This window comes from Cricetulus griseus, chromosome X (assembly GCF_003668045.3).
Source record: "Cricetulus griseus strain 17A/GY chromosome X, alternate assembly CriGri-PICRH-1.0, whole genome shotgun sequence".
Classification (NCBI taxonomy): domain Eukaryota; kingdom Metazoa; phylum Chordata; class Mammalia; order Rodentia; family Cricetidae; genus Cricetulus; species Cricetulus griseus.
This window is the reverse complement of record NC_048604.1, coordinates 107,885,874-107,899,101: the sequence shown is the minus strand read 5'-3', so window position 1 is coordinate 107,899,101 and position 13,228 is coordinate 107,885,874. Positions and strand designations below refer to the sequence as shown.

General features: G+C 41.0%; 1 protein-coding gene across 4 annotated transcripts in view; it reads left to right on the top strand.

Moving 5' to 3' along the window:
* Phf8 (PHD finger protein 8) overlaps positions 1–11,993 on the top strand; it is a 97,528-nt gene extending 85,535 nt beyond the window's left edge. For all 4 annotated transcript variants that reach the window (XM_035449808.1, XM_027432192.2, XM_027432193.2 and 1 more), the window contains 3 exons: positions 4,441–4,550; positions 8,323–8,659; positions 9,482–11,993. In XM_035449808.1, the coding sequence (XP_035305699.1) occupies positions 4,441–4,550; positions 8,323–8,659; positions 9,482–9,570 (536 nt within the window). In that variant the 3' untranslated portion in view covers positions 9,571–11,993. The remainder of the gene's footprint in view (positions 1–4,440; positions 4,551–8,322; positions 8,660–9,481) is intronic.
* The last annotated feature ends 1,235 nt before the right edge of the window (positions 11,994–13,228 follow it).

Below are 13,228 nucleotides of genomic sequence, written 5' to 3'. Positions count from 1 at the left end.
GGGGAGGGTCAGGCAGACTTATTGGAGAAGGAGGTGTAAGATCTGACTAGGTGGAGGGGTTGGATGTGGCAAGGGGAGGGGCCTATGGGTTGGGACAGTCAGGGAGGGTCCTGGCAGTATCCTGGGTTTAGAGACAAATGTTTCAAAAGATGTGTGATCTTTTTTTTTTTTTTTTTGACGCTGAGCATCATGTTTCCCACGTTAAATGTGAACTCATTATATAGCCAGAGATGACCTTGAATTGATAATCTTCCTGCTTCTACCTGAGTGCTGGGATTACAGGCATGGACAACCACACCTTGTTTTAGGAGATATTAGGTGACCCAGGGCCTTGTGCATTCTAGGCAGTCACCCTTCCAACTGAGCCATATCCCTCACCATAGTCTATTTTAAAAACACTACACTGGACTGAAGAGGAAAATTTAAGATGCCCCAATATCTGTAACACACAGTTATGTGTTAGTATTTTTGCTGGATTTGCTTTTAGATCATATTTTAAACAGACAAAATATCACCATTAAAGAATTAATTTCAGCCGTGTGGTGGTAATGCATGCCTTTAATTCTAGCACTTGGGAGGCAGAGGCAGGTAGCTCTCTGTGAGTTCGAGGCAACCCTGATTTACATAGAGAGTTCCAGAACAGGCTCCAAAGCTACACAGAAAAAATATGTCTTGAAAAATTAAAAAAAGAATTAATTTCAATCTCCTGCATAACTTGCTTACCAAAGTTCATGTGGTTTATTCAGAAATTCTTCTCTATTATAATGCCAGTAACAAACCAACCAAGGACTTTTATAACACATCCCAGATATTATGCCATTTCCTCCTGTGCTTTTCCCACATAACCATAGTCCTGCTATATATAACAAATTCAATGATTACTCATTAATTACATGATGGTATCTAATTCCAAGCACATAAACAATTTTCGAGCGTTTTTAATCAAAACATTGTATATTTAATGGATTTACTTAAAATTGATTCTAAACAAAATCCATATGGCATTTGACTGTCATGCTTCTTAAATCACTCTTAATCTGTAGCCAAATATCATCTTCTAGGTTTGTCTATTTGTTTTCATGTGACATTGCTGCTTTTTGAGAGACTGAGTTATTTGTGTAAAGTATTCCCTTTTCTCTTGGCATCCTTTCTATCCTTGTCTTTTTTAAATTCTCAAAATACTGTGAATAGTTTGCTTGCTTTTAATTTCTTAACAACTCAAATAATGCTATGAATTGCCTGATTCCACATGGTTTCATGTTATTTTGCTACAATTGTCACTAATAACATGAAAATTCATACTTGGAGTTGGGTATGGAGGATTTTGCCTTTAATATCCATACAGAGAGACAGGTAGCTCTTTGGGAGTTTGAGCATTGCCTGCCTGGTCTACATAGCAAGTTCCAGGGCCACATAGTAAGACACTTTCTCAAGAAAACAAACAAACAAACAAGAAAACCCCAAAAGTTCATACTTGGAATACTACATAAGTTGGTGCTGTCTCAATTTAAAAAGTGTAGTTTTCTTTTCTTTTTTTTTTCTTTTTTCTTTTTTTTTTTTGGTTTTTTGAGACAGGTTTTCTCTGTATAACAGCCCTGGCTATCCTGGAACTCACTTTGTAGACCAAGTTGGCCTCGAACTCACAGAGAACTCACTGGCCTCTACCTCCCAAGTGCTGGGATTAAAGGCATGCACCAACATGCCCAGTTTATAGTTTTCATTCTTGGGACTAGCTTAATACTTAGTTACTATGCAAATATCCAATTATCTAGAACCAATGTTTCATTAGGACTTGCAAACTTAAGATTTTTTAAGTCTGTCACTCCTTCTACATTTGTAAACTGGCATTCTTGTTTGCCTGCCTGCCTGCCTACCTGTGTGTGTTCAAATGTGTTTGGATATAGGTTTTAATGGTTGTTTCCTTCTGTCTGACTATTCAAAACATGTTTACCTTTCAAAAGTATAAGGCCATTTGAGATGACTCATCATGTAAAGGCTCTCGACACCACACCTAACAACCTGAGTTTGATCTCCAGGACCCATATTTTGGAAGGAAAGAACCGGCTCCCCAAAACTGTCCTCTGACCTTCACAGTTGTACCATGGTTTATATGCACAGCATGAGTATGAATGTCAGAGGACTTGCATGAATGAGGAGATAGCTCAGTTTGTGCAAGAATGAGGACCAGAGCTCAACAACCAGCACCCACATAAATTAATGAACAAAAACAAGCATTGATGATGCATACTTGTAATCTCAGTGCTGGGGAGACACTTGCTCATTGATATTGGGCTATGTCCATCATTGCTTTCCACTTTGTGGGAGTCAAGATCTCTTGTTGTTTGCTGCTGCATACCCCAGAATACTTGACCTATCCTTTTCAGGGTTTCTCTTGTATCTGCCTTCTATTTTGCTCTGAGAGCACTGGAATCAAGAACAGATGCTACTGCATCTGGCTCTATGTGGTTTCTGAGAATCTGAACTCTGGTCTTCACATTTGCAGGACAAGTGCTTTACCCACTGAGCGCCCTTATTCTTTAATTTGTTTGTTTGTTTGTTTTGTTGTTTTTTCAATAAAGGGTTTCTCTGTGGCTTTGGAGGCTGTCCTGGAACTAGTTCTTATAGACCAGGCTGGTCTTGAACTCCCAGAGATTCTGCCTCTCTGCCTCTCTACCTCTCTGCCTCTCTGCCTCTCTGCCTCTCTGCCTCTCTGCCTCTCAGCTTCTCTGCCTCTCTCTCTCTGCCTCTCTCTCTCTGCGCCTCTCTGCCTCTCTCTGCGCCTCTCTGCCTCTCTCTCTCTGCCTCTCTCTGCCTGTCTGCCTCTCTCTGCACCTCTCTGCCTCTCTGCCTCTGCGAGTGCTGGGGTTAAAGGTGTGTGCCACCAATGCCCGGCTTGTTCTTTAGTTTTTATTTTTATGATTATTACTAGGGTGGGCATGGGTGTGGAGGTCAAAGGACAACTTTGTGGAGTTAGTTCCCTCCTATCACCTTTATGTGGCTTCTAGGGATTGAACTCAGGTTGTCAAGCTTGTGCTGTCAAGTGCTTTTTCCTGAAGAGCCATCTTACTGATCATCTTTTTAGATAGGATCTCTCACTAGTACCTGGGCTTGCTGATTGAATCCTCCTGATTCTGCCTCCCAGCACTGTGGCTACAAGTGTCCATCATCAATGCTTATTTTTCTGTTTGTTCTTTAATTTATGTGGTGCTGGTGATTGAGCTCTGGTCCTCATGCTTGCATAATAAGCACTTTACTGAGCTATCTCTTCAGCCCCAGCTGGGATTTGTTTGTAAAGAAAATCTTTTTCTCACCTGAGGATATTTGTTTCTCCTAGAATATGCTTATTGAAAAGCATAAACAGGTAACAGTTTTTTTTAATTCACTCTTATTAAAAAAAAAACTTTTGCCATGATCCTTAAGAACTCATTGTTTGGTTGGCATATATATAAAATAATTATCCTCAATAGGTAGTATGTATTACGTATCAAGTCACTAGCCCAGATTATAAATTCTGAGAGAGAAAAGAACATTGGATTCAGGGAGGTCCCAAATATTTTGTATGAGGGATAGGTATGTTTTAAATAGGCAAAAGGAAAATACATGCTCTAAGCAGTTCAGAAGGTAAGTATGAGTATGGAAGGAAGGATGATGCAATATCATACTCTGGGGGTGTAATAAGGAAACCATCTGTCTGGAGTAACAAAAAATAGGAGTGTTTAGTCTGTTTTCTGCTGCTATAACAGAATGTCACAACTGAGAAAATTCTAAATAAAAGTTTATTTTTCTCATGGTTCTGGAGGCTGGAAATTCTATGACCATGATACTGACATGGTTCAGGCCTCCATGCTAAATTGTCCCATAAATAGAAGACATCATATGGTAAGAGGGTAGGTGAAGAACCTAACCCACTCCTACAGTAATAGTTTTATACCATTCAGGAGAACAGTGACATCATGACCTAATTGCCTCTTAAAGGTTCTTCCTTCTAGCCTGGCGGTGGTGGCGCACACCTTTAATCCCAGCACTTGGGAGGCACAGACAGGTGTATCTCTGTGAGTTCAAGGCCAGCCTGGTCTACAAAGCGAGTTCCAGGACTGGCTCCATAGCTACTGTGAAACACAGTCTGGAAAAAAAAAGGTTCTCCCTTCTAAACTATTAAAATGATAATTAAGTTTCCACATGAATTTGGAGAAGGCATTCAAACCATAGGTCCAGAAACAAGGTAGGGAAAGTAGGTAAGCCAGGAACAAGAACATAAAAAGCACATGAGCAACTTGAAATGCCAGTTCAAGGGGGTTAATTTATATTCATGTATGCCTTGGTCATTAAATAGGCTTTCATGAAAAGCTATAAGAAAGAAGACTAAGACAGCCACCTTTGGGGTAGTCAGAAGTTGGGGGATATAATTGGCAAATAGATAGCATCCTGTTTCCCTTGCAGCCCGTGTGACTCCAACTCTGCCCAAGCAGGATCGTCCTGTTCGTGAGGGCACCCGAGTGGCCTCTATTGAAACAGGTTTGGCTGCAGCAGCTGCAAAGCTTGCCCAGCAGGTAAGTGTTGATACCCAACCCATGACCTTGCTACTGATAACTTAGAGCCTCACAATTCAGACCTTTAGGGTGGTAGGATTCTGCTGGCAGTATCCCAGCCCCTCTTATATCCTTTACACCCCAAGTCTGTGACAAGCTACTTTCATAGGTTACATAGTTGACATGATTTAGGGTGAAAAGGGAGGCCAGAGAAGTGTCCTTGTTGATATCACATACCTTTCTAAGTATATAAAATCCCCGCAGAAGGAGAGGAAGGGAGAGTCAGTTGTCTCTACAGGTGTGGTCCCTGGTAGGCCACGAATGCCCTATGAAAAGTCCCCTACCCATGTGTAATGGACAGCATTAATTTGACTCAGTAGGTTATTTAAAAAATGAAGAGGATATGAAGTTGGGAGGGAAACATGAATTGGGAGAATCTGAGGCTTTGGAAGTAGGGGAGTTAGGAGTGAATGTGATCAAAATATACTACATGCATGTATAAAATAACAAGTAAAATATGTATTAGAGAAAATATTCAGATAAAAAAGACTAGGTCAGTCATTTGCCTTTAGATTTAGTCTTGAGGAAGTGACTCAGTTGAGTACACTTAAGTTTTGAGTCACCCACCAGTACTGAAATTTGGCCTTTTATAAAGAGGGGTTTTTATATCCTTTATCAGACAATGCTTTTCTCAAGAAAACAGCATTCACCATTTTTCTTCCAAAACGGTCACCTTCACTGAATCAGTTTTACCTCTTAGCATCAGTTTACAATGTGTTTTAACATGTAGTATGCTTAGAAACCCTAGGAGCATTTGGGGGGTGAAGTTTTTGTTTTTTAACAGTGTCCACATAGCTCCTCATGCCACATTCCTATAGCTTAGAGCACTATTGAGCATCTGCTTAATGTTAGGCATACCTATGTACAATGTCTATATAATATGCCCAGTAGTGTTGCTCAATAGATATTTTCATCATTTTTACAGGTGAAGAATATGAGGCTCACTTTAAGTGACTAGTCCAGGATAAGACAGCCAATAATTGGAGGAGACAAGATTCAAACTCATATCCTCTAACTTCTGATTTCATGCCACTTGATTTTTCAGTAAAGTGAAATACCTAAATGTTTATATATTTTACTATTTATATCCTATATAAGTAATATTTAAGAATTATTTTATATGATATTAATATATAGCTATAAAGTTTGTAAGAAATATCCTAGGGACTATTAACTGGGAACCAGCAGAAATCAAGCAGGCCAATTGGCTCATCTTTGACTAAAATATTCCCATGTCATTTATTAGTGCCACATAATATGTAACTAGTAAATAACGGTTTTTCTATTGATTTAAACAAACAGATCAAAGTGTGAAACTACTCTTAGTGCTCTCTAAGGAGTAACTATTCTTTGGGTTGATGGAATTACTTAAAAGAAGAGGCTTTAAAGTTGGGGGTGGTATTAGAGACAGTTTTGGTTTTTTGAGTGAGTGGGTAACAGGGAAGCATTCCAGGAAAATATTGCTCCTTGCTATCACACATAAAGCCTTCTTTGTTTATTCTATAGTGACTTCTCTAATCACCTGACTGCCATCAAATATATATCTTTTGTCAACCATACTCCACTACAGTGTTCATGATTTACCACATGTACCACATTGTCTTATACCTTTATAGTTTTAGCATAAACCATTCCTTCTGCCCATTCACATCAACTACTACCATTTTATTTCTTTGGTCTTCATCTGTATTTCTATATTGCATTATCTCATGGCACTTATGATCTTAATGATATTTTACATCCTTTATTAGAGAGTGGGGATGTATTCCACACATGATGAATCAATAAGTGAGTGAGTGAGTGAATGAGAGAGAGAGAGAGAGAGAGAGAGAGAGATATTTCTGGATTGGAGACTTCATGTTGGGGGATGAGTATGATAAGTAATAGTTAAGAAGTGGAGCCGGGGGAAAGGGGCTGGAGAGATGGCTCAGAGATTAAGAACACTGGCTGCTCTTCCAGAGGTCCTGAGTTCAATTCCCATCAACCACATGGGGGCTCACAACCATCTGTAATGAGATCTGGTGCCCTCTTCTGGCTTGCAGGGATACATGAAGACAGAGCATTGTATACATAGTAAATAAATCTAACAAAAACAGTGGAGTCAGGCAGTGGTGGCATATGCCTTTAATCCCAGCACTCAGGAGGTGAGTTCAGAGGCAGCCTGGTCTCCAGAGTCAGTGCCAGGACAGCCAGAGCTACACAGAGAAACCCTGTCTGGGGGGGAGTGGATTCTAGGGATTGAAAGATCTATCTGTAAGTAAAGGCACTTGCTACCAAGCATGGTGACCTAAATTTGATTCCAGGACACTCAGGGTACAAGAAGAGAACCTACTCCTGCAAGTTGTCCTCTGACCTTAACACTTGTGTCATGACTCTCTGTCTCTCTGTCTCTCTCTGTCTCTCTCTCTGTCTCTGTCTCTCTCTCTCTCTCTCTCTCTCTCTCTCTCTCTCTCTCTCTCTCTCTCTCTCTCTCGTAAACACAAATGCACGTAAACAAAAGAAAAATAACTTAGCCTTTTTGCCGTAGTCTTTTTATCCTTAGAATGGCAGTATAATTCTTCTCATCCTTAAAAGTATTAAGTGAATAATTAAGGAACAGTGCCTGACATGCATTACTAATGTCATTTTTTTCATCCTCCAGAAATTTCTCTGGTAGCCATAGCATAACAGGTCTTCTGAAGGCAGGTCTAGGCTTTTGTTACCAAGAGAAAGCTAAGAAATAGAATTGTTATGTGTGGCTGATTGGCATTTCAGAAAGTAAATTTATTCACATGTTCCCAGCACCATCTTCCAGGTTCTCAGGGCTTCTCATTCCCATTATCCAGGCATTATCCACTACACAGTGGATAGATGATCCATAGAGCAATAAGTGGATGAAATACAAGATATTGGAAGAAGTGGCACAAACTCATATTCATTTAATCTATCCAAATTAGGATATTTAGATTCAGTGATTAAAAGACTGTCAAGTCCTCTGTTCAAAAAACAAGATCAGCAAAAGGAAAAAAGATATTATGAGGAAATAGAGAATAATAATTAACTACTTGCTGGGTTCCTTTTATGTCTTACATATTTTTGTCATTATTTAAGCTTTCTAACAACTCTGAAAAACAAACAAGGCAGCTGAAATTCAGAAAGGTTAGTAACTTTAACTAGAGTCATCCAATTTAGAAAACAGAAGCCTGGGTTTGAACTCAGGTTTGCTTTATTCCAAAGCTAATACTTTACTCTCCCAGTTGATTTTGAGAAGTTTTGTAAGCTGGTTAGATACTAGATCTAACTACTTTTACATGAGGGTTTAGGCTTAAGTTACTTAATATCCTTGCACTTCTGTTTTGTCATTTGTAAAATGAAGAGCTTTTTCCACATAGGACTGTTACAAGAATTAAATAAGAAGATAAAGTAAATAAAATGCCTAAGCTGCTAGTATAAATTTAGTTACTAGAAATGCCCATAGTTCACCAAAACCCAAGTCTTCAAAATCATTTACAGTTTTCTTGCTCTGGGACTATTAAGTGGTAGTGATGAGTTAAGGATAGATGACACCAAGGAAATCACCATAGGCATTGGAATGGCCTTTGTTGTAGGTCCAAATAATGCAAATTTAGAAGGGCTGGGGAAGAAGTGGCAGGTTGCAGAAACTTATTGACCATTGTCTCCTTACTTTCTGGGAGATTTTTCTTTCTCTTTTCTTCTCTCTTTAATCATTCCTCTGACTTGGCTTGTATTTCAGGAGTTGCAAAAGGCCCAAAAGAAGAAATATATCAAGAAGAAGCCTTTGCTGAAGGAGGCAGAACAGCCTCGCCCTCAAGATTCCAATGTCATCGTTACAGTGTCTGCACCAACACCGGCTACTGCACCCCAGCCTCTCACTTCCTCCTCACCCCAGCCACCTCCTGAGCCGAAACAAGAAGCTCTGTCAGGAAGTCTTGCTGACCATGAGTATACTGCTCGTCCCAATGCCTTTGGCATGGCTCAAGCAAATCGAAGCACCACTCCCATGGCCCCTGGAGTCTTCCTGACTCAGAGACGTCCTTCAGTTGGCTCCCAGAGCAGTCAGGCAGGACAAGGTACATGACCCAAATGGGGATTAAAATGAGCAATCTTAAAGCTCCCTGATCTAAATCTTAAGTGCTCTTGTAGATGAGAACACCAGAAAGGAACACTGAAAACCAAAGTTCAGGTGCTTCTATTTGAGCTCAATAGGCCATGAAGAAGTGGTCATAGTGGAGGATGGATTGGAAGTAGGTAGTATGTACATCCATAGGTTCAGGAAGGAATAGAGAAACACAACATAGCATCTCTGATGAGAGTAATGAGGAGAGAGATGGTGAATGGAAATAATGGTTTTGATCATATAGGGTGTGAGAAATTATTTGATGTAGGGAGACAGGGGCATGAACAAGAGAATTCAAACTCTCCTTTTCCACTCATTGGCCAATCCCTAGAGTATGGTTGTAATTCAAGGATACTAAGTTTGGTTTGATGTTTAGGATTGACTAGCATGGGAGTTTCTAATGAAAGAAGACCCTGAGGATGGCACCCTTAGGGATACTGAACTATACTCACTGGTGGTCAGGATAACATGAATGACACTGAAGCATATTGACCTCCTTACAGAATTTTCTAAGGAACATGATTTAACTCAAAGAAGTCAGTGGGGGGAAAGAGCCAGAAAACTAGAACTGTAGTGTTTATGGCTGCTGCAGCAATCAGAGAAGGAAGAGCCAAGCATGTGGCATTGAATAGAAGCCGTTAAGGAGGGTTTCTTGCCCTATATGGCATAAGGATGAAGAACCTTTGTTGAGAAAAACAAAGGAGGGGGTGGTGCAAGAACAGTTGGTGCCAAAGTTGCTCATAAAGCCTCTGCTTACTTTGCCCTTCCTTTACAGGAAAGCGTCCTAAAAAGGGCCTGGCCACAGCAAAGCAGAGACTTGGCCGCATCCTGAAAATCCACAGAAATGGCAAGTTACTTCTGTGAGCCAAGCCCCATCGTGTCCTACTTCACCCCCTTCACCCCCATTGCCTTCTTCGTTGTCAACTCGGGGCACTCCTGGATCCTATGAGCCCCGGACAAGGTGCATTGTCCTGCTTTCTTGGGACTGACCAAAGGCACGGACTATCCCCGACTCCCTTACTCACTTCCACTATGATTATCCTGCCTTCCTTTTCCATACCCATGAGTAGCAAGCAGGTAAATGGGAAAGGTTTCCAACTGACAAGAACCTTTTCCTGCTTCTCCCACATATTTCCCTTCCACCTTGTCTGTACTCTTTCCAACCCTCTCCCCATATTGAAATGAACAATGAGGAGCAGCATAAAAGGAGTCCGGGCCCTTCCATTTCCTCGTCAAGAGTGAGAGGCCCAGTGCTCAACATTTGCTCCAAATCCAGCCCTGTCTCCAAGCCTGCCCCACCTCCACCCATTTTCCTACCCCTTCTTCCCAATCTGGTGGATATGCCCTGCCTTCAGTCTTGTTCCTGAAAGATTGTGGTCTTTATCTCCTTTTGCCTCTTTTCATGAGGAAAATGAAGAGGGCCTTTATCGCCCTATTATGGGCCATCTCCAGAGCTGGCCTCGGAAAAACTGACTCTGTCTGTCTTTGGGAGGAAAAAAGGAGATTCCTGTTACTTTTCAAGGGGAAGAAGACATATACCCAAGCCTTTGATCATGACTATTGCCTAGCCCACCAGGGGAGACTACTTTTGTCTGACTGCACATGAAGCCCCATGATGATCTTCAAGAATTTGCCTGTATTTTGAAGACCTGTGGAACATTATCACCATAGCTATAACTGGGTTCCAGCAGGTACAAACCCACCTCCTAGAAATTCAAAGTACCTGCCACATTGATAACTCTGGCTCTATAGCCTGCTCCTGCCACCTATACCACAAAGCACAGCCTGGACCTTCTGGAGAGGGTATGGTGAGACAACCTAACCCTACAGGGTCATTTATCAGGAATCTCCATGCTTCTTTCCCCATCTGAGGTCTTAGTCTGAAGAAGACTTCAGGATTCAAATCTTCACCCTTGGACCTTTACTCTTCCAGACCACAGGCCAACATTCAAGCCTATTGCATATAGGCTATTCAAGTCTGAATTTAGAAACGATGCCCATCTGTAAAGTAGCAGATCTTCTGATCCACTTTTTTTCTCCTCTCCTTTGTGATTGTCACCATTTTCCAGACAGTGCCCCCACCTCCCTTTGTCTTGCCTTACTGGCAATCTGGACTTAATGGAGACTGCCCCCTCCAAACAACCCATTTTGGCACTGCCCAAGTGGGAGTGTCCTCTACCTTCCACTGGTCCTCACCCCAGCTTGCCTAGTGCTTCTGGGGAGTTTAACAGCTATGATGCAGACCACGGGGAATTTGTGAGGCCTCTGTGTTATCTTTATGTTTGTGCTTTTTTCTGTAGCTCCACCCTTTCCATCCTTCTTGGAATCAGGGGTACTTTAGCATATTGCTTTTTCTACCTTGGGGACCCCAGGGGCCAAGCAGTCCTCCTTTAGTCACACCAAAGGCAAAAGGCCTGGCTACCTCCCCCTTAGCACGTGAGGTCCCTACTCCCCTCCTTTCTACTCAGCTTTGCTTATCTCGGAGATTTCAAGGCAGTAGTGGGGAAGTAAGGGGGAAGCAGGAGAAGCCTCTGACCCTATATGGGCAACTTCCTGACTAAAGGCTGACTGTTGTCACCAAAAACAGGTCCCCAGCCCTTGCATCCATTGAAACTCCCTCTTGATCTTTCAAAGGCAGCTAATTGCTAGCACCTCTCCCCACCCATTCCAGGCCTCTTTTCCCTCTGTTTCTTTGTTAGAAGGTTCTGTGGAGCTGAAACCCAGCCTCTGATGGGGCTTGTTTAGTTTAGTTGGGTTCTCAGAGTCTCCTGTTGTTTTGTGTTGTTTCCAATGAAAAGCAAGTTTACCCTCAGAGTTATGCTTTTCCAAAGAAGCTAGTGTGTGTGTGTGTGTTGTTGTTGTTGTTGTTGTTGTTGTTGTTTTGTTTTTATGTTTCAGGTTCTAAGTGAAGTGAGGTGGAGAGGAGTTGGGAATAACCAAGGTTTAGAACATGGTGAGATAGTTACTTCTGATCTGCAATCCCCAGCAGAGAGCTGGGGTAGGATAAGAGGGCAGAGAGGATTTCTATTCACCTTTAATATATTTTTACAAAAAAACAAACAATTTAAAAACAAACCCACCGCTTCTGTACATGTCTAAATATATTTTTAGAAGTGGGTAGGATTGTGATTTCTGATGCAGGGCCTTTTTATAAATAGGTTAGAATAGCATCATCCAGATTTCTCTGTTGTTTGTTCCCCTTGTTTTTTCTTATGTTGTGTTACTAATGTAATTTATATATTTTTTAGAACTCCCTTTCCTGTAGAGATAAAAGTGATTTATCTTGACAGTTTTGTTGCTTGGCATTATTATTATCACTATCATTATCAGGGTGGTGGTGGTGGTGGTGGTGGTGGTGGTGGTGGTGGTGGTGGTAAGGTATGGGGTTCAAGTTGTACTTTCCTTTTGTCTCTCATTCAGCAGTTTATCAGTGGACATTTCCCTGGTGCCTAGCATTATACCTGAGGTATGAATTTGGCAGGATCCTGTTCTCAAAGGCACAGTTTAAACACATGAAATACAGAATTAAAAGCAAAATAAGCAGAAAATAAAAGGTACAACAATTCAGTGATCCTGAGAAGTTCGATGAGAAAGCTTTCAATAGTTTTCATGAGCTACTTTTATTAGCATATACTAGTTATAAATGATAATGTGTTTCATGACATTGTCATTCATATATATTGATCATATTTATCCACCCCATAACACTTTACTACTCCCCATTCCTGCTAGTCCCCTTCTTCTTCCAATCATGTCTTTTCTTTCTTTGGTAGCTACTGAGTTTAATTAGGGATGCTTACAGAAGCATGGAAGGGAGGTTATTTACTGGAACATGAGTACCTTACCAGTAAAGAAAATATCTCTTCCTCCCCCAGCAACTATCAACTAACTTCATTCATATCCTTAGATATGAATATGGATGAGGCCTTGTAATCCCCTCCCTTCCCCTCTCCATAACAGAAGGCTGAGAGGCCCAGTCCTTTGCAGGTCTTCTTGATAATCAGCTGCTGAGAGTTCAAGTGTCACAGCTATGTCATACCTGTTAGAAACCATTCCACAAAAATTCACTTCTTCCTCCAGGTCATATTTCTCCCTTCCCTCTTTCATATTTTTCTTTCACCTTAAAGATGTCCATTTATATATGCTTAAACACATAGATGTCCCATTTAGGGTTCATCTTTCAATAGTCTTATTCTCAGCATGTTGACCAGTTATGAGAACAAGGTAACCCCTGCTCCACTGTGCCATGGCCTAGTTTTCACTGGCTACAGATATGTTGATTGACTACTGTGCTTAAGTGCAATGGAAGGAATATACTCATAAGAGATAACAAGTATTATTCTTAGTGCTTTATGTATATTGACTCATTCCATATTTACTGTTTTAGTTTGTCTTCTATTGCTGTGGTAGAAACCATTACCAAAAGGAACTTGGGGAGGAAGGAGTTTATTCAGCTTCATGTCTGATTACAATCCATCATTAAGGGAAGCCAAGATAGGAACCTGGAGGTAGGAACTGAAGG